This window comes from Pseudorca crassidens, chromosome 4 (genome assembly GCF_039906515.1).
Source record: "Pseudorca crassidens isolate mPseCra1 chromosome 4, mPseCra1.hap1, whole genome shotgun sequence".
Classification (NCBI taxonomy): Eukaryota; Metazoa; Chordata; class Mammalia; order Artiodactyla; family Delphinidae; genus Pseudorca; species Pseudorca crassidens.
This window is the reverse complement of record NC_090299.1, coordinates 112130193-112152457: the sequence shown is the minus strand read 5'-3', so window position 1 is coordinate 112152457 and position 22265 is coordinate 112130193. Positions and strand designations below refer to the sequence as shown.

Genomic DNA, 22265 nt, shown 5'->3' with positions numbered 1-22265 from the left:
AGTGGGAGGCCTGCGTACCGCAAAAAAAAAAAAAAGTGCTAGGTATTGGTAAGGAATTATATTTATACATATTTTCTCTACATGAGTTCTTTCAATTAATTAATTTAGGTAACTTTTTGCTTCAGTGAGCTTTAAATAAATATAATTGTGTATGGCCAGTAAACTAAAGAGAAGTGTAATTTAAAGTTATTTCTTTTTAATTTTAGCTTGGCTTTAAATTTTGAAATTAATGAATCCTGACTTGCATAATATATATTTGGTAGCTATTCTACTTGAACTTCCAAATGCTAATCAAATCAAACTAGGAGTACAAGATAAGGTAATTTTTTTAGTTTAACATAAATTACCAGCAACATTTGTCGAATACAATATATACATTAACTTAGTTTGTTGTTAATCATCATTAAAGTCATCTTTTCCTTGCCCATTTAGGGACATATGTCTACTGTTCTCCTGTTCTGCAATTTTATTTCTCATGTGTAGTAAGAACTTGATATACAGTGTACAATTTTTAACGATATATTAAAATAAACTAGAGGATTATTTTTAGCTTTATACCATGTATATATGTGATATACCAATTAGATAAGAGTAAGATATCTGTGTTGGCAAAATTTCATTTCATTTAATCCAGGAGATTTTTAATGTATAAATTAGTTAAAACTATTGTAGCATTGTATTTTGTTTTTAAAAAATCATGTATTAAGGGATGTCCCTGGTGGCCCAGTGGTTAAGACTCCATGCTTCCACTGCAGGGGGCACGGGTTCCATCCCTGGTTGGGGAACTAGGATCCGGCATGCCTCGTGGTGTGACAAAAATAATAATAATAATAATAATAATAATAGATTTTAAAAATAAAAAATTATGCATTAAATGCAAACAATGTTTAATCATATTATAGTTTTATAATAAAACACCATTCTAGAGTATACGTGTGATGTTTTAGTTGATGGATGGATTTTATATATATTGTATAAAATATATGTGTATAGTTTCCATTAAAACAAAGCAGTCTGCTTAAATGGTAGTAAGTTCAATTTTGCTGAGTTTCTATTTTGCATTTGTGCATCAAAATAAAACATACTTTGTTTTTAAAAGAAGTTTAGCAATATTCTCTAAAAGAAAAGAAACATGCTTAAATACAAACCATAAACTTTCTGTGAATGCTTTTGTTCTTCCTATGAGACATACTTTTAAACATTAGCTTTACCGTTTTTATTGCCACATTTCTGAAGATAAACACTTATGTTTCATAGAACGCCATAAAAATGATTACCCAAGAAAATAAATTATATAAATTCTTTTAAGTTAAATTTTCTGTGATTTATGCCCAACATCCAGTATTTGGGTTGACAATTAAGTGCCGTTTTCAACTCATCAAATTCCCAAATTAAGTTTCCCATATCGCACAGCCAACTTTTTAAAAACATACATCAGAAATTTTCCTTATAAAAGGGCAGATCTATTCACTGGGATGGTTACCTTTAGGATAGGAAACTCAAAGTGTGTTTAACTGAGTAATAAGAATATTTTTGACAATGGGACTTGACATGGGTAACTGTTACATGATTCATCTCCTTTGGTTCTCTGTGTGTTTCCACTAAGTGGGTTGCTCCCTGTGGATCTATACAGTGGAGATAGCAGAGGGTCATAAAAGAGGTATTTTAAGCACTCTGGTTTCATAGTGTATGTTTGATGGACAGAATAAAATGTATTCCTCCAGCAGTTAAAGAATGAGGGCAGGGTAGATAAAAGGAGAAGTGAAGGCAAGGCAGAATTAGATATCAGTAAATGCTGCAAACTCAGTGTACTTGTACCTCTAATCCTCTTCCTTATCTCCAACTTTTAATTCCACCAAAAAAGTCCTTATATTTTCTCCTTACTTCCAATTCATTGTAGCCCAGCCACCAAAAAGACAGGATTCCATATAATAGCATGAATTTATACACACACACACACACACACACACACACACACACACACACACACACACATACAAACCCAAGCTCAACATTTGGTGCTGTTGAAGAGAATTTAAACATTTTAAGATGCAAGACTAACTTACATTATCTGAGGTATGGTAAAAAAAAATAATCACAATAAAAATTAAAAGTGCAATGAATAAGAAAAATGAAAAATAAATCCACATGTTATAAACAGGCTATAAACACATTTATAATTCATAAATTGCATTAAAATGGCTGTTTTATGTCTTATTAATTAAAAATAACAAAAGTAAGAAAATATGCTCAATGCAAGGTACTTTAAAAAAAACCAAAACCCAAAAAACAAACGTTAATAAAATATTTTTATCTGCATCAAAATAGTCTTTGGAAACCAAAAATAAAAATGTATCGTATGCTTTTTCAGGTTGATCTGTAAAAGTCAGAAAAATACATAATCCCCACCATTTAACTTTCTGGAAACAGAGTCCCAGTATGCACCAAGCATAAAGCAAAAGGCTTTATGTCATACTGAACTAAAGCAGTGAGCTCCCTGTATTGGTACAAAGAATTCCAGTTTAGTTCCTATCAGGAGACATTTTTGTTTCAGCCAAACTGAAACAAATGTCCTGACTTCAGTACAGTGTAGTGTAACTGAAGCTGTGTCCAAAAAGTTGTCTTCAGAGCACAAAGACACCTACAGAAACTCCTGAAGGGAAGGCATGGTTTCTCACAAGGCCAAGATGAGTATTATCCAAAGCGAAACTTGAGTCTGTATTTCACTGTGTTGGGACTTCTCCGAGGTGCGGAGAGGGGAACCTTTGGCTTGATGGGATTAGGTGGCTTTTTCTTTTCAGGAACAGTAACTGTGAAAGAAAGTTCTGGCTGCTCTGATTGCTTGAATCTTGGCAGAAAGTGGGTAGAGATGTGCTGAGGTTTAACACGGGGGCTGCAGCCCCGTTTAGCTTTCCCTCTCTTGTTCAGGGCCACGTACCACTCCCGCCCCGTTTTTTCAGTTCGGTGTATTGCTGAGGCATAGGTATTATAGCTGTTTTCTTGAAATCGCTCCCTGAACTTGCAGTCATCTGTAAATTTGGCCTAGGGAATAAAAGAAGAAGAGGAAATTCAAGTAGTGATAATATGTTCAGCATGTAATAAAATGAGGTCTTCTACTGTAAAGAAAAAACAAGAATTCCATTGACCCCTGCCCTCCTACTCCATTCTCTTTTATAAAGACACATTTGCTTCTTTTAGAGTTGCTTTAAAATTACTATTTTCATTTCTATATTCCTACTTTATTCATCTTAGTAATGCTGATTTCTGTTTATTATGTACAATCGTGAAATAATATCAATGTATATAAAAGTGATAACAGGAACTTGTATATTTAAATTCTATTACTCTTTCTAATTACTTTGAAATTTTTAGTTAAAATGTTAACTTATAAGATTTTTCCCCCTCTTAAGCCATCAAGAAAATAAATAGTACTATATTATTCAGAGGAATGGGGTCATATTATCCTTTGAAACAAGAATACATTTTTCAATCTTATCAGCATGCTTCATGGTGCTGAGAAAGGGGTAGCATATGGCCCTATTAATATTGCATATGTTAGAGTTCTTTAGGAAAGAATGTATCTTCACACAGTGATACAGGAGAGTATATTTGATGGCAGGAAGAAAAAAATTACCTTTGGAGTCACTAACAATACTTCAGCCAGATCTCTCTCTCTCTCTCTCTACACACACACACACACACACACACACACACACACACACACACACAACTCTGCCCTTGAAATGCTCACAGAAACAGTGGATTAAGCAAAGAAGTAGACATCCATCACGATGCAGCTTGATAAATGGAATTATGACAGCGGTATGCAGAGGATACAATGATAGCATAGAGGAAGGGCATCTGAGAGGATGGAGGTAGCAGGGAAGAGGGCAGGATGTCTTCCTAGAAAAGCTGACTTCTGAGCTGAGTCTTCAAGTCCGACAAGGTGTGAGCAAGGCAGGTGACATGAGAAAGGATTTCAGGGAGCAGAACTGGTGTGTTCACAGGTCAGCAGGACAGCACTATAAGTAGTTCAGTGTGATTTCCACTTAGGACGCATGGAGAAAGGAAGAAGAGATGAGGACAACAAAGCAGGCCACAACAAGCTCTGAAAAGGCTGAGTTTGCCGTATTGAGGAAATTGAATGACCGCAGTACAGGGGAAGCAAGTGAGAATGTGTCAGACAGACATGCAATCAAATGCCAATCCTGCCAGTTGAGTTCTCAGCTTTAGGCTCTTTATCCACAATCCTTGCAACTGTAGGGCTATTGTGAGAATCAAAATATTTTTCTAAGGAAAGGATCTGGAGCTTTTATCAAATACAAGATTCCATAGCCCCCAAAGAATTCAAATCCCTAACCTGGACTAGACCAACATGTTTCACAATTTCAGGGAACACCATTTGTATAAACGTCCTGGGCTTAGAAATACCAAATATCTTGACTCCTATATAAGAACACTACACATACACACACACACACACACACACACACACACACAGAGATATGATTCTTTCTATATCAAACCAAGAGGTTCTAACATGGAATTAAAAGTCCTTTAATTCCCTTGCTTTTCAATAATGCCAAACTTTCTTCTGCAATACAGATCCCAACGCTGTAATATAGAAGTCTGAACATTGCAAGGCAGTTTACACAGAACTACTGTTGATGGCCACGTGGAATTTTTGAGTTGTGCAGGGTACTGACAATATCAGGAGACAACCAGTTTCAGAGTATTTCCAGCAGCACATTTATCTTATGTACGATAGTCTATCCAGGTTATTTACATTCGAGTGTAGTTCAATCAATACAGCTCTTTATTTGGAGGCTATGAAGCTATATACCCTGGACTGGGTCTCTAGCAGGCTGTAAGCCGCTATTTTAAAGAACCACTGCCAATGGCTTTCTCTCATCCCATCATAACCTACAAGCCCCTGACCAGGACAAGGGTGCTATGTTGCCATTCCTTTAGAAGAGCACACATTTATTGTTCCTTATTTTTTTTTAATTAAAAAGTCTTTCTTACAAGTCAAACATAGATTTGTCTGCTTAGCTCTTGAAAGGACTTCAATGCTCTCCCATTCAATTAGATAATCCCAAAGTTTTACTTTAAAATAAAAGCTATAACCATCTGGAATATTTTCTGCTACAGAAAAGACCAAGCATTTTAGAAAGGTGTGGGAGATTTCACTAAAAACGGTAGCAGGTATATTTACCCTGCCTCAGATTTTTTTCCTAAAATTTATTTGAATAACATTTTTAATGTCTATAATGTTTATAATACATTATAGACCTGACTTCTACCCTTGTTTCACACACAAAAAATCATTTTCCTGAAATAAAGATAGCAGTGATTGCTTTATTCAATTTTGACAGTTAGATTTTTTTAAGTGTACTGCATAATTTAACCTTATTTTTTCCTTAATGGTGTCAAAAAAAAATAAAGAAGGAACATGTCTTTTTTAATTGATGTGGCCAACAGACACACATGCGTGTGCATGCACACATACACACACACACACGGTATATTAACCTATAGCAATTCCATCTTACTGTCTTTCATGGGGTGAAAACCTACCGATGCCACCCCCGAAAATTATTCCATCTGAAAACTTTCTCTTTCCCCCTCAAGGTTCATGTTCTAAGTTCTTTCTTAAGAGAAGACTTAAAGAGGATGGCTGTTCAGGCTCTAGATTTTTCGAGGGTCACCTAACTGTCACATGGGATAAGGATGTTCAGAATTCTGAGGACCCACATTACTTGCTGGCCCTCAGCCATTCCAAACCCCACATTAAAACAGGAGTGAAGGCAGTCAGACTGTTTTGGATTTCTTAATTGACTTCTAATTTAATATTTTGTCTGAAAAATTCTTCCAGCTATGATGGAACAAAACCATTTGAAACAAACATAGTGAGTTTTTCATCAGGAGATCTGGTTTCTTCTGGAGGGATGGACTGTCCCTGTCAGTATTCCCGGCCCTGTTCAGACAACACGGCGACATTAAGCAGTTCATCTCTGTCCCTAATGTTACGTATGAGGCATCTTCACAACAGAGTCACCAAGCAGCAGAGCCATTTAAATATATTTACCATTTACCATTACACAATTTTAGATAATAAACTTTCCAGGTTACTTTTAATTTTTGAAATCTCCTTTGAATTATAAAAAGTGCTTTAGCAATATATATACTTTTAAAACAATAGAACTGGATTATTTCCCTAGAAAATGGGAAGGGGATGTAAAGACTTTATCTACAGTTCAGCTGTGAAGTAGAGAGGTAAATCTAATTTCAAATAAGCTATTGAAATCAGGACCCCCATAACTTCCACCCTACCACCATCAGCCACTACAACAAACGCATTCATTAAAATGTTCGTAAAGAGCCCCTATCTTTGTTTCAAACTCAGTTTTTTGTGGATTCATTCCACAGATATTTATCGACTGTATATCACATGCCAGACACTGTGCTGGTTGTCACTTTTACAATGAAAAACAATATAGCCATGGTCCTGCCCATGTTCTTTGTTGACTTAAATTATCTATGTTTTCCTCTATAATTTCTCCTTGATCTTGCAAGTGTAAAAATAAGTTATAGTCAACAAGCCATAATTGCAAAACTAACAAGTTTAAACTGGCTGATTTCTACGTAATTTAAAGGAGTCTTAACTGAAAAACACAGATGAAAATGAAATTAAACTACTTTTGCCTGAATATGCAAATGCAAATTATTCAGAGGTGGGGCAATATAGTGCTATTAAATAAAACAAGAATTTTGGGCTTAGGAGGATACTTTACCTTGATTCTACTCATCTCCTCATGTGATGAGGGCACACAGTGAATATTTAAAAGAAAGGTCAAATTCAGTTCAAAGAAAGTAAAACTTTGACTGTGATATTCCAGAAAAGACCGATTCTGCTTAATTAAAATCTGAAGGTCAATTAAACCAGAGAATTCTTTCTGAAACAATATTTTTAAAAACTTTCTAAAACCTCTTAACATAGATTTGTTCCTTAGTAAACGTGCTCTATGATGATTGAGAATATTGTAGCAAATGCATTGAGGCTATGCCTACAAGTCCCGATTCTCATTACGTGTGACTGAAGAAGTAAATACGCATTGTATGAAAGAGGTATATAAAGAGGATTGAACTTGGACTAACAGTAGTACCAACCCTGGAGTCTGCAGATTATTTAATCATTTAATCAATTTTACTTCTTTATTTCACTTTGTTTTCTTTGATTTGCCTCTTTCTCTTGAAAAGCTTTATAAAGTTAAGAAATAATTAAATATAAGCAACTAAAATGCTATTATAGACTATATAATGTTATTAAATAATTAAACTATTATTATAGACTGTAACGAAAACAATTAAAGACCAGATTGTGCTCTAAGCAAAGTTTTCTTGCTGCCTGCATCCCTACACTTCTTGTTCCCCTGCCTCCTTTCAATGCATTTTGGTTCCCACCCCTAGTCTCACCAATGGGACTGCCCGGGTCAGGTCCCCTAAGCCCAGGCTGTTTTGTATGGCTGTGTAGGATGTGCCCAGCACAAAAGCACCCACCTTTGGTGGTGAGTGAAGGCTGAAAGCTAGACCCTGCTCCAACTGCTCCCAAGCAGAGAACCCCAGAACAGAGCAGCATGCATGTACAGGAGCTGCCTCTTTCTCTTTAGTTCACAAGCCTTATATGGGTCAGTTGATGTATGACCATCTCCAGAGCATGGTCATACTTCCTGCTTGGCACTAGGTATCTGGCCATTCTGTGTCTCAGTTCTTCATGCAACCAAGGGAATATACAAGTTGGATTTAAATCAACCTGAGGTAAGGTAGTGAAGAATGCTAGCCACATGATTTCTCCTCCTCTGAACCTCTTGAATTTGACTTCAAATTACTCAGGGAGCCAGGTCAAAATGCAGATTCCCAAGGCCCTATCTCCAGAGATTGTTTTAGTAAGTCTGAGCTGAGACCCTGGAATCACATCATTAACCAGCATCCTGTGTGATCTTGATGCAGGTGAGGTGAGAACCACACTTGTAGAAACATGGTATAAGATAGTTCACTGTCTGATGCTCTTAATAGCTCAAAAAAGCTGGGCTATTGAGGGCTACCATGTGCCAGGTGTTTTACATATATTATTTCATTCTTGATATAATTCCATGACTATTAGGATGTTATTACCTGATTTTCCAGACAGAAGAGTAAAGAAAAGAATTAGTCTAAATCCCCTCATTTATCACGTGCCAGGGTAGGCCTGTGACTTAAATCTCACCTACTGATTCCTAGATTCAAACTCTTTCAGTAACACTGTACAAACCCAAGGCATCTCCTAGGTTTCTATATAGTCCTACCTGCCCTGCAGTTGCTCCATATTAAAATACTGATGAAAAACAAGTGCCATTCCCCCAACCATCTAAGACGTAGAACACCATCTCTCACTTTAGGCTGAAATGGATCTCTGAAATTACAAGTCGATTCATCACAGGCAGATTTCCTCAATAAAATAAGCCCTCTAACCAGATTTACATAGTGTGAAATTAAGAGAAAACTGACATTTACTGCAAAGGTAGAACACTGAACTCATTTTTTAGCCTGAATTACTAGCTATTCAGTTTTACTATGTAAATTGAAAGCTCTTAGAGGGCAAGGCGAGTTTCTATTCAAGGCCTTTATAGAGCTCAGGGTCTTGACTGCAAGAGTGGAGTGCTTAATAACTTATTTTTTTAATGATGATGATAACCGTTACTCAAGATTCCGTTTCCCCTTTCAATAAACATGCCCAGCTTTAGGGGCTGCGGACTCATCCTCACTCTGCCCCGAGCTCAGGAAGTCTAGTCCAGACTCTCATCCCAGGCAAGCCAGCTGGCGCCCTCTGAAACCAGGAAAGGAGGCTGTTCTAGTCCTTGCTTAGGGCTGATCAAGCACACATTCCATGCCTATTTCGTAAACTCTACAATTAGCTTTCCTTCCAAACACGATTCCCTAAAACACTGAGAAACAAAAATAATTCCACCACGTGCTTCTTTCTGTATCTTTAAAATGAGCTAAAATGTTTTTCCCCCAACAGGCAATAAGTGAACATGCATACTTAATGAAAAGACTGAAGAATTCATGATAACCACCTTTTTCAAGATTGAGATTTTTTAAGGGGAAAACCACAATGCACAAGAAGGATCTTAAAAAATTATGAGATTATGACCATTGGAAATCCTTGCCTCTTTAAGATCTTGAACCTGGGAATTTTGCTTTCAAATTAGGTTCCTTGGAAAAAGGAAAACCCAGAAGAAAAGGGGCTACTGTATGCAAGATGAGTTTGGACCTAAAGAAAAAAGGGGCAAATAATAAATGGGATTTGTGGCTGGTCTAAATATCTGAGGGGGTCACAGCTGCTTGACCCCAAAATCAGAAAGTATTCTGAGAGGAGATAGAGGATCATCAAACAGCTGCCTGAGAGCAAATTCAGGAAGATCTGTTCTAACATTAAATGCTGAATACTTTCCAGGAACTATTCTAAGTGTTTTATACATATTATCTCATTTAAAATGCTCAACTATCACCATGTATTTTTACTTTAATTTTCTTCCATGTATAGCTGATAAAACCAAGGAATAGAAAGATTAAGTAAAATGACACAGTGTATCTCAGGTAGAATGACACAATTGAACTGTGCTCTTCACCACCACACTCAAGACCTTCTACACTTACATCTGGACACACCTCAGATAAATCCAGAAAGGCTGCCTATGCAACTTTGGATAAAGACAGTAAACCTGAGGAGAGAGCACAAACAGACAGGCAGGCAGAGGTAGAGACCAAAAGAGAAGGGTGCTCAGCCCCACAAAGCACCGCAGTCTGGGAATAAGTCGAGAAAGAGGATACAGGCCACAGTGAAGGCTCTGACTAACCCTCATGGCTCTTGGGGAAGCAATTACCTGCTCTTACTCTCAGTGATTCCCAAGGCATCTCGAGAAGAAGACCAGACACCTTCATCCTTGTAAAGAATGCTGAAAAAACCCTGCACACTAGGAATTGAAATGCATTGTCTACTTAGGGTCTATCAGTCAAGGTCTTAAGGAAAGCTGCAAGGAGATTACTATGAGTATATAGGTGGACTGAGTGCATGAGCAGAGCACACCGAGATGGATGAAGTTCAATGAAAACTTCTCTTACCAAATTAACAAACTTAGCACACAAAGGAAATCAGCATATATGTTGCCTAAGTTTAAACTTTCTGGCCTGATAATAGTGTTTACCATCTTCCTGTCCACTGACAATGAAGCATTTCCTAAATGAAGAGTGTCTGTGAACAAAATAGATCTCTTTTCTGTTCTGAAAGTACATCCTAAAAGGGGTTCCCTATGCAACTCATCTTCACACTGAATAACCAACATTTATAAAACTGTGTGACAAGTTTTGTGGTGCACACATCCCCTCCTTTCTAGACTTTAAAATCAAGTAGGAGACACAGAAGTAGAAGGGGAAAAAAGATCCTCCAAAAGGGTTTGGAATGAGAGAGAGTGAGAAAGAGAGAGAGAAGCAACCAAAAATATTCTAAGGATGAACCACAGTATTCATTCTTTAAAACGTAATACAAAAATATTATTAAAACATACAATTAATAATTCCTATAAAATAATAGCTGAAAACAGTGTAAATAGTTCCAAATGAAACAAAATGCCTTCTTTCAAGCTAACTTTTCCCTACCAAGTATTATAGCATTTAAAAGGAGAGAGAATTTTTGAATTATGTAATTCTGGTTCAATCAATTGTTACCTGTGGTAACTTAGGAAAATATTTAACATCTCTGAGACTATTTCCTCACCTAACTATGTAATGAGATAATGTGAATGAAAGACATTTTAAAGAAATATGCAAATCTTTTACCTCTGCCAAGTAGCTAATTTTTAATAGTCTCATTGTTACTATAAAAACGAAGTTGAAAATCTCCTATTATCCATGAGTATTTCTCAATACGCTATAGATTTACTTTCCCCAGAATTATATGACTACTTTAGATTTATAGTTTATATTTACTTTGTAAATAAAACCCTAAAGTTACTCTTTATTTATTTACATTGTTTTCTAGTTTTATTGAGATATAATTGACATACGACATTGTTTAAGTTTAAGATGCACAACATGGTTTTATATACATATATTTTTGAAATGATTATAAAGGTATTCTTTAAATGCCTCTGCACAATTATTAATTTAAAGCAACTCACTAATCCTAAGCAACATTTAATCCTAAAAGTATAAGGGGTTTTAGCATTTTTAGTGGTGATGAAATTTTGTAAAAACCAAAACTAAATCAAATAATTATATTTAAAGCTAGCTATAAGAACAATTTTTCAACATGTTTAACTAGAAACTGAAAAGAGGAAAGAAACCATCTGGCATAAAACTAATAATGGTTAGAATTAATACTATTTCAAAATTCAACTTCCTTAAAAATAAATCACTTTATAATTTAATTAGGTTTCTATCTAGAGAAAAAGTGCTAATAAATGCTAAGAGAAAGTGGGCTTGGACAAATGGTTTAGAAAGAATCCACATAATCGTAGGGCTTAATTTTTTATCTACAATTCAGCTCAAAGTCATCAGAATGACTTTTATATCAAAGGGCTTCAGTGAGTGACAAGAGCAAGGCTTGCTTTGTACTGTTTAAAAGTCATTATTCCATGAAATAACTTTAGCCTGCCAAGATGAGAAAGAATAACAGATGCTGTTTTTGCATTATCTGCATTATTTCGGCCAGCCATCCTTAGACATTTGGGTCAAGTTTCTGGAAATTTGTTACTTGCATTTGACAGAGGAATCATGTAACCTAACCTTTCAGTTTGACCTTTCTAATTGGCATCCATTTGTAGTACTTCGCTTTCTGTTGCAATTATCCTTAAGCTGCCCCAAGGTAGTCTATTTTTTTGCATGTACTAAAGCATGAATCAGAATATTTAAAAAATTAAGATTTTCACCCAAAACAAGCAAACCAATAAAAGACAATTTCTTTTTAGGCATTGCATATTGTTATGATGCTTAGATTTTGAAGGTGTTTCCATCTTTTACCACCTTAAAGTAGATCGAGGAAAAGTTATTCAGTGTAGATGCATTTGATCATTGTTTTTTATTTTGTATGTGGATTTTTAAAAATCAAATATTTTTTAAAAAATAAAATGGCATGTCCTACTTTTCCACAGCAATGAAGAACGTTTTCCCTTAAGACATGTAATAAATTAAAGAGCAATTATTTTATGAACACTGTATTGTGGTTTACTAGAATATAGTAACCAGCTCAGAAGATGAAATAAGTAAATCTGGTTATAATGCTTGTAATGGATGATCAGAGAGGTTACCAAAGATTTCCCATCTATCTTAATAAACTGAGATTTTAGTAGTTTATTATATTTAGAATATATTTAAATTATCATTCAATAATAGGTAATATTTATTGGGTACTTACAAGGTATTTAATATTGTTCTAACAAGCTTTATATACATTATCTCATTTAATCCTCAAATAACTGTAGAAATAGCTTGAATTCTACTGTCTCCTCCAAGAGATATTAACAAACCACATTTAGATGCTAGAGAAAGGAAAATTGAAAGTCTTAAACATTAAACCAAGTGAAATTCTCATTCAATTTTTTAAAGGTCTGTAAAGAAGAAATCATAATTAGCAAGTTCCAATTGATTGCACTCAGTTAAAACTTCCTATATACTTTGAAAACTGGAAAAGTGATATTTCTCCAATTTGTTTAATAAGAATTAAAGTGAATAAGGATTAAAGGAGTAGCTTTAAAGAAGAATTGCTTTTTAAAATAATTTAACATGACAAAACTCAGTACACTACAAAAAAAGCATAAATCACTTTTAAGGGCTGTGCATACTACTAATACTAATAAACAGAACCTGTGAGCGGGAAAACTAAGCTAAATATATTTTATTATCTTTAAAACATTTTAATGCTTCCCAAGTAATGAACATTTTCAGAACAAAGCATAGAAATCTATAATTTGTAAATTGATTACAAACTGTGTTAAGTGGGCTGAAGAAATTTTTAAGAGTGCAAAACTAGTCTTCATAGTTTTAAGAAGTGTTTTTGATGCAACAAAAAAACAAGATGAAAATTTCTCAAATGAGTCAAATTAAATTTCTCTATTAAAGGTCAAAGTCTTCTCACTATTTGTTTCTTCCCTCCATACTTATTAATATGAATATACGTTACATTACTTAGACTCCATTTTTGACATCATAAGTAGCTTTTAAAATTAAGAACATGATCTACCGAACACACACACACAACCACCATAAACATGTAAATTAAAAACATAGTATTTCCATAATATTTCTCCTCACTTGGACCACTTTTAAGAAATAAATAATGGCAATCACTTAGAAAATGCTGTTTTCAAATACACTTACCCTTAAAACTTTTTGTGGATTCTATATTATCTTCTCAAGTAAATAAAATATTTAAACGATTACTTACAAAAACACATACATTTCTCTTGGTTTAATGTACATATAATTTTACAAAAACAAAAAAACATTAAGTTCTCTGGGCAAATTGTCCTATCAATTTGGAAAATCACTTCATTCCACTTTACAAATGTAAAATCTCTATAACACCTTTAACAAATACAAAGTGGTTCTACTTACACTTGCATGGAGTTTTCCTTTTTTTGACATCGCTAAAAATTTGTTGCTGAAAACTCCTCGTATTCCTACAATCCCCTGAGACACAGCAAATATTTCCAAAATACCTAGGATGACAGAAATCCCAAAATAAAACACAGACTCTTCTATATACCATTGTGAAGAATTAAATTTCTATGTAGATTGTCTCCATTCTTTATCACTGTGATTTTTAAAAAAGTATTTAACATCTTTATTTTTTGTGACATTTATTATGTAAAAGAAATAAAAAGGTCTAGCACTCAAGTATTCATTTAAAATAATAAATTTCAAGGTTCAAAAATTTGTGCTTCATTAGTAATTCTTTTTCTCCTTACAAATGATAAGTCACTTTTAGTAATCAATGTTTGACAGTAGAATCTTTTCAAGTTCTAAAGGAATGGCAAAGACTTTTTAAAATGTTTTACAAAACAGTTCTCATGCATTGTTTTTCTGTCAGAGATAATACAGTACTTTTAATATTAAAGCACAGAAGATGGTACTCAAGATTAGTATAAATCATTGGAAGCCTTGAAAATAATACTTATTTACATAAAAGAAATCCCTCTTCTCAAATGATCATAATACAAATCGATAAATCAATATATATCACACTCTATCATTTAGTGACTTGCTCATTTAAAGAGTATACATAAGATACTGAAAGCAATATAAATAATCTGAGACTATTGGCTCAGTGAAGTGTTTGATGGATTATGGTTTGAGACATCTTGCATTTTGAGTGACTTTTCTGGAAAAAATTTAATGAGGTATTTATTACGTTATTGTTTATATTTGGCATTTAGTAGTCAGAATTATCAAGTCAATGTCCCTCTGTCTCCTTTAATAATTTGAAAGTCCACATCCACTGGGTCAAGAGAGTCACACACCACAGTTTAGAGTATTTTAAGAAGATGAAACTCATAGTTTGTATATAATTGGGATTCCTGCCTGTTTACCATAAACTTGTATTAATGTTATATGAACAGAAGAAAAGCATAGAGCTTTTTGTTAATTGCCTACAACAAAATGCAAAAAAAAAAAAGGACAAAATAATATGGTTCACTAAAGCTAAAAAAGGACTTGTCCTGGAAGAAAGGAAGGAAGCAAGCAAGGATGGGAGGGAGGAGGGAAAAAACATCTCAACATTTCAATCTGTAGTATTTTGAGTACATATTCTAATTAGAATATGTCAATAGGACTATGACAAATAGAGAAAATCACCAGGTTTTCTTAAAATAGCAGTCTCCCCCTGCAGTATTTGAAGTACATATAAAATTATTCAACTTACCAAATGCAGTGTATTGTGGATACACATATATATAATACATGTAAACACATATATGAATATCGTTATAGAGCACTTATGTTGAATAATGCGACCTAATACCTATAATTGTAGCAAATACTGTCGCTTATTTATTTAACCTGATTTCTTAAAAATAATTAATCAGAAAGTTTGTGAAGGAACTATTGATCTTGTGATGAGCATTCTTAGCCTAGAGTAAATAAAACACATCTCAAGAAAACTGCAGCTACCACTTTATTAGTGGATATTTCTTTAAAACAAACCCAAAAAAATCTAAAAACTTGGAAAGGAACTACTTCTGCTTCTAGGAAGAAACTCCTAAAAAAAAACTGTCTCAAAAAATTCTTTCCTTCAAAATGTTTTCAAAATGCTATTTACAATAGATTTTGCTATGCAAATTATTTGACTGTGATGCATACCCAAAAAAGATTTAAAAGCATTATCATTTTATGAAATAGTAGCAAAACACACAGAATCCTTTGTAAAGATAAATTTACTACACAATGTAGTGCTGTAATAATATTATTAATAAAACATGAATAGAACATCTGATACAAAGTTATATTTCTATCAAAATTACAGAATGATATTGAAAAACAGCATTAATGATTTTGGATATTTCAGAGATGGGAGATGTGATTGTGAATACTGTGTAAATGTCTGTTAAAAAATGAGACAGGGAGAACATGAGAAATCATCTATGTGTAGAATGACAGCCACAAAAGAGACAATGTGGAGTTGGTAGAAAAGGAGACTTGACCATATGTTTCCCCCAATTTACTCCTGGTTCTGCTTTGTTAAAGGTTTTTTATACCATTGTCTGGAAAATTACCTGGTTTTGTAAATGAAAATCTATTTTGTATTAGTGGGAAAAAAAATACATGGTAGCATAAAAGATAAAATTCTCATTAAGCATATATGTTTGCAGGCTATCATTTAAGAGGTCAAGACAAAAGGACTCTGTACATACTTCTTTAATGGGAGCATTGCTTTGCTTATGTAAACTATTGGTTTCTGACAACATATTCTATTTTTAAGAAAGACCCATTTTGACTCAACTTGTTTCCCAATACACTGTACATTCTGCATGTATCTGTTATATAAATTTGCATTGTAATAAATTTTAAATATGGGGAAGATGAAATAATATATGTGAAAGTGTTATTTTATTACATACTACGTGGTTTCTTTTCTTGTAAGTTCCAGTATAAAAAATGATATAGTGCCTGAGAATGAAAAGATTTTATAATATTAAGAAAATTATACTTAATTGAAAGCTTAAAAACATACTTTTACATACATCATTCTATTTAAAATTATGAAGAATGCAGGAAAGAAAAAAGATGAGATTAGATGAAATAATTGTTTTTTTTCAAATAGGCAACTTTGGTATGATGTTCTAAATAATGTAATTATGGTGTAATATTAGGAACCTTGTTAAGATCATAGTTTCCAAAGTAATTTCAACAGCAATTTCATGATGTCTTTTTTCCTAGAATATAGGAGCAGATTCTACAAGCTCCACAATTTAACCTCCTGCCCCCGCTCCCCAAAAAGATCACAGGCCTATTGATTTTTCATGCCAAGTCTCAGTAACTCATTAAAGAATTCTAAGTATTTTAAACCCATGTGCGTTAAATCACACGTATATAAATTCCAGAAAATATTTCTCTAAAACGGATTTATTTTTTCAATTTCAGTAATTTCCTCAGTAATAATAAATTTGATGGGAATTTACAATTCACGTGGAAGCCCAGATGGTATCCCTAAGCAAAATTGTGGAAGGCCAACTGTGTCTCACAGATCGTAGATAGTCAATGAATGTTTGCTAAATTGGATTGTTTCTTTGACCTTCTCACTACCTCTCTTCCTTTTCAGGACACCCCATGTGTACACATGTATGGACACATGTCTTAGTACTCTCCTGCTATTTTGGCCCTCTACTGCTGGCGGAGTGGGGCAGGGAGAGAGTTAAAGTGCAAGTGACAATGTGTTATCTTTCCTAGGGTGTTCACATTTAAGAGGATCAAAAGAAAAAAACAGTGCTTAACTGAAGGAGTTATTCTCTCTTGGTGGAATTTTGTGATTGACATCTAGGTTGAAGGATGCAAGAACTCAGTGTCTCTCAGATTATACACTGTTTAATCCACTTACTTACAAGCATAAGTATGCGTTACAAAGTAAAATTATTCTGGATATAGATTTTCTTACTTAGTCCCCTCTAGAGTTTTTAATACATTAGGACTCTATCAATGATGGTTGATACAATTATGTAGACTTCTCCTTTTTCTCTCTTTTCTCAGTGAATGAGAAAGATATACAGATATTCCATGTATTCAGAAGCTATCAACAGCCCATCTGAAAAATCCTCAAAGAAAAATGATTTTTTTTTTAGATGTTGGGGGTAGGAGTTTATTAATTAATTTATTTATTTTTGCTGTGTTGGGTCTTCGTTTCTATGCGAGGGCTTTCTCTAGTTGTGGCAAGCGGGGGCCACTCTTCATCACGGTGCGTGGACCTCTCACTAACGCGGCCTCTCTTGTTGCGGAGCACAAGCTCCAGACGCGCAGGCTCAGTAGTTGTGGCTCACAGGCCTAGTTGCTCCGCGGCAAGTGGGATCCTCCCAGACCAGGGCTCGAACCCGTGTCCTCTGTATTAGCAGGCAGATTCTCAACCACTGTGCCACCAGGGAAGCCCCAAGAAAAACCATTTGAAACTGAAGTTTCTCTACTTGTGCTCACACAGCAACAAATATGCCATGTCTTTATCAAATCTGAGTCTTGAAATATCCAGTTTAGTAGTCTTCATTGATTAAGTTAGCAACATAGAAATTTCCTACTTGAGTTTTTCCATACAGAAGATAGAGATTCTGGTTTATTTAGGCTTTGGGGACTACATAAAGTTTGACTGTACATTAACATCAAAATTGATAGTGAATTCAGATTTTTTAAAGTTAGTAAAACTGAGGGTTTGGTTTAGCCAAAATACATAATTGGAATTTCTATATTTTATGTAAACAATTTGGCTTTGTGTAGCTATAGCCTTAAGCTTTTGCTCCCTAAATTGACAATTACTTGATTGCCTATTCTTCAATGGCCCAAGATAAGCAAACAGAAGCATTGTTTTGGAATTAAACTTGAAAGCATAGAAATTAAAACAAAGTCTTTGTTTCTATTCAGTAGTGGGATTTTATCACCTATCTTGTCTTGCCCATCTTTCTTCACTCTTCCCTACTATTTCCTTATAATAAGAGTTTATGTGCAATGAGCTTGATTCTTTTTCCTGTCTTCAAAACCTGAGATAACTACTGTATAAGAGAAGCTAGGAATATGTTAAGTGGTATTCCTTAACTAAACAAATTATGTTTCAAATCTATGGTCAGTGTACTTCTGATAGCCAAACTAGAAAATATTCACAGTTTGCAAAAATTTTAATGTCAAAAGATAGTTGTGAAACATATATTCCAACATATATTTATTTCTTCTGACAAACATTACAGAAAATTATTGAGTTTAAAAGAACCTGTTAGAATGTTTGGCATGGCAAAGTTTTGACTCTTTACAGAAGTAGTAAGCTGTGACAAAATAATGTAAGTTTTCAATCACTGTTAACTCACAGACCGTAGAATTAGATGATGAGGTAAAACTCTGATGTATTCTCCATGATCCTCATGGTCAGTTTCTCTTGAGAGACTTGGACAAATGGTTCCTCATCTACTCTAACCAACATTCCATAAACAACTCCTGAGGTTACATTATGTATCAGGAAAGCATCAAGTGCTATCTACAAAGAGGTATATGACCAACTGCAATTAGCAGGTCCTGTTTCTCTTTCACAGCTACTTAAAGACAGAGATTCATTTTAAACTTCCAAATTACTTGCTATCCTTTTAAACATGACGTATTTCATAAATTCTTCATGGATCTATGGTAGCGAAATCTTATGATATATTATTGGACATTCCAGACATCACAAAGCTGAAAATCACCATGATTTAAACACTTAAATTATACTTTCCTCTGTGAGAAAAACCTATGGAAGGTAAAGGAAAAAAAAAATCCCAACTAACCCCAAAGTAATCAAAATAACAAGCTTGGTGAGCTAGGTATCCTATGTTGGGTACATGAATAAATGGATAAATGAATAAGTGAATGATTGCAAGCCAAGTGAAAGGCACAGACTAAACTCTGAAAGGCTGTTATAAACTGAAATGAATTAGGAAAGTGTTCATTAAATTAAGAGAGTTTTATTTAGGCACTTCAGTTTTGTTTAAGAAACAAAGCAGTGTTTTGTGTCTGTTCTTTGTTAGATATCTTTCAAAGTGGATGTTAAAATAAAATGTACCTTGGAAATAAATACTGGCCAATGTCTTCTTTAGCTGAATGTGTTCTTTGTTGATCTGTTCTCATTTTCCTTTCTATCCTTTTCTACAATTTCCCCTCCACAAGGCCTAAGCTGCAAAAATCTTTGTCTCTTATGGTTTCTTCCAAGAGAAGAGGGTGAATATCTTGGGAATAAGTCTGGTTTTCAGAGATCCCTAGCACACCGAAACCCACCTCCCACACATCCTTTTACCCCCTGGGGTCCAATCTGCCCTCCTTACAGGCTAACTTTGGATGTTCCCTTGGGAACACAGAAGTTATCCTCTGTTGAGGCTGCAAGAAGAACAGAATAGAAACAGTGTTCATGTAAGTGAAAGGGGAAAATACTACTAGAAGTGGGGAATAGGGCTCTGATGGCTGGTGGAGGAAAAGAGTTTGGTGGGACAAAATGAGGACAAATGGAAATACTGAACTAGACACAACTCTTGCTTACCCTTAAATCTCAGGAAATTCCCCTTCGCCCTAACTGACCTTGCCTTTTATCACCGAAGATGGTCAGTTGCTTAGTGAGTGTAATGAACCTTAAAACATAAAAGCAGACGCCTCTAAGGAGTGTGTGGGAGGGCCTGGGACTCGCTGGGGCAGACAGGGAAGGCCCCTCTCGTGTTTGCTGCTCCAGGCCACCTCGCCATGTGCAACACAGACAGCTGGAGCGGCAGAGCCTGAAAGACCAGTCAGGGGCAGGAGGCTGGCGTGGACCCGCTCCCCTTCCGGCGCGAACCGCCAGCTCTTCCACTTCCAGCCTCCTGAATCCCCCGGAGGAAGCTTGCCGACCAGCCATCCCACAGACGTGCATACCTCCAACCCTTGTCGGGGGCGGGTGCCAGATGCCAGCCCCTCTGTGGAGCCCGCGCTCCTCCGGAGCTTGGGTAAGAAGAAACCCGTCGGGTCGTTGGTTTGAGACGGAGAAAGTTAAGTACACGTGGGAGCCACCAGGCTGACACTCCGGAGCCGGGTGACCGTGTGCGCATCGGTATCTCCTGGCCATGTTTCCGCTCTCCCTGGGTGCCTCTGAGGCCCGGGCTGTGCTTCTGTCTGTTGGACTAACCCCGGCTGGAAGACCATCTGGCCCTACGGAGGAAAAGGCCTGCAGAGATCTCCCCGGTCCCGCATACAACCGCAAATCATCTCTCCCCTCTGCTGCCTAGAGGGGCAGTGAGAGGAATCAGAGGAATGGCAGTGATGGTCTGAAAACTCAGACGGGGTGGAAGGGAGGAGAAGATGAGAAAGGAGGGAAAGAGAGAGAGCTAAACTCCGAAAGAAAATTTAAAACTTGGCTTAAAAAAAAAACCTACAAAATTTTCACCTGTACCGAATTAAACCGCCTCTGAATTTCTTCTAAAATAAAGAACTTTCCCCTAATTGTCCTTGGGGACCAAAGGCAGGCCACGCTTCCTCAAGGTCTGGTCATAGTTTCAAGATACTAAAAGGTGCTAAACCCAACTCTGCAATTATTAATTCTAATGTCCATCACGTCTTCCTCTCTAAACGTGTCCAGTTTTCTAGATCACTGTCTTCTTCCAAACAGGGAATGTCTGGTCTCCCGTATAATATACATATATATTCTATATGTATATAATGTGTAAATATGTACGTATCTACAATAGACATATCCGTATACACATATGTATATATACATTATATATAATATTAATTCGGGGTTATGGTAGCCGTTGTGAGGGGCAGTATGTGAGATTTGATTATTCTAAATAAAACTGTTCAGTTATGGGCAGGGAAAAGGGGTGCGCTTTGATGCCCAGTGAAAAATGCGAGTCTGGTAAACAGAAGCTAAACGAGGAGAAAGGAGATTTTTGGTTTTTCTCCAGGCACTGGCTGGAGCTCCTCTTTGGGACCAGGGCAAACTGGAAACAAGGTGCCTGTCTGCGCCAGCCTCCGGGTAGCCTATACCTCAGTAATCGCCATTCCTCGTACTCACGAGAGGGGAAAGTGTGTGCCCGCCACGTAGACGCATCTCCACCCAACCCGCCCGGCTGTTTCGAGGGCCGGCTGCATCCCAGTGGCCGGGGCTCCGGAAGGTGGGCTTGCAGACCAGGGAATCACCAGCTGTCCCCTCCCGAGGCTCCCGCCGCCCGCTTAGGACAGGTTTTGTAGGAGAGCAGGCAACTTACTTAACATATTGGCTTCGTGGGAGCCATTGACTTTGCCATCCGGGTAGATCTGCAGATGGAAACCGATGCCCACTCTGCAGTAGAGGCTGCCGGTCCGGCGCCCCGAGGGGGTCCACTGGAAACTGCTCTGCTCCAAGCCATTTCCTTGACTGCCCAGAGGAGCGCCGGGGGAGGAGGAGACAGAGGAAGAAGAGGAAGACTTCGTGCTACTGCTGCTCCGGCTGCTGCTGGCTCCTCCGGGGTTCCTACCGGTGGCAGCCTGTTCGGGTTGCCCTTTGGGTGCGAGGCGCTCCTCCCCTTGAGCCCAGGCGCTGAGGATCAGGTGACTGAGGAAGAGCAGGAGGAGGAAGGACAAGCTCATTCTTCCAGCCGCGGGGGTCCTAAGTGCATTTTGCAGGGCTGGTTCTGGGCTCTGTAGCCCGCGCGCGGCTGTGTGCCTCTGGCGCTGCCCCCCTCGCCGCACCGGGTGGACATAGCCTCGGGGAAGAGAGAGGGAGAGGGGGAGAGAGAGAGAGGCCACCCGAACGGATCTCGGCGCTGGCACTGGGATATTTATAACGCCAGTGATCTCACTGCTCGGTGCACGCCTGCGAGGCTTCCCCTCACCCGCCGCTTTGTGTACTCTCCGGCCGGTGCGGGGAGGAAGCCTCGCCGTCCCGGGGGCGGGGGTGTGGAGGAGGGAGGAGACGGGAGAGGGTGAGTGGGAGGAGAAGCCAGGCGGAGAGAAGCTGCGCCCCGACTCTGGGCGCGCGCACACCGAGGCCACGCACCCCAGCA

At 36.8% G+C, this 22265-nt stretch overlaps 1 protein-coding gene across 2 annotated transcripts; it reads right to left on the bottom strand.

Moving 5' to 3' along the window:
* Positions 1–114: 114 nt before the first annotated feature.
* Positions 115–21966, bottom strand: FGF5 (fibroblast growth factor 5). Of its 2 annotated transcripts, XM_067734726.1 has the most exons (3): positions 21489–21966; positions 13654–13757; positions 115–3042 (listed from the first exon to the last, which is right to left on the bottom strand). In XM_067734726.1, exons 1-3 carry the CDS (start codon positions 21847–21849, stop codon positions 2695–2697), a joined length of 813 nt encoding a protein of 270 aa, XP_067590827.1. In that variant the 5' UTR covers positions 21850–21966; the 3' UTR covers positions 115–2694. The 2 variants fall into 2 exon arrangements, with proteins under 2 accessions (XP_067590827.1, XP_067590828.1); XM_067734727.1 differs by lacking the exon at positions 13654–13757 and having other exon boundaries at positions 2880–3042.
* Between the last annotated feature and the right edge of the window lie 299 nt (positions 21967–22265).

Excerpts from the sequence above, each read along its gene's own strand:
- FGF5 (XM_067734726.1), bottom strand. The coding sequence starts at position 21,849 with ATGAGCTTGTCCTTCCTCCTCCTGCTCTTCCTCAGTCACCTGATCCTC. Across the intron at positions 13,758-21,488 it reads CCACGAAGCCAATATGTTAA|GTATTTTGGAAATATTTGCT; the intron begins GTAAGTTGCCTG and ends CTGTCATCCTAG. Across the intron at positions 3,043-13,653 it reads AAGGAAAACTCCATGCAAGT|GCCAAATTTACAGATGACTG; the intron begins GTAAGTAGAACC and ends TTTATTCCCTAG.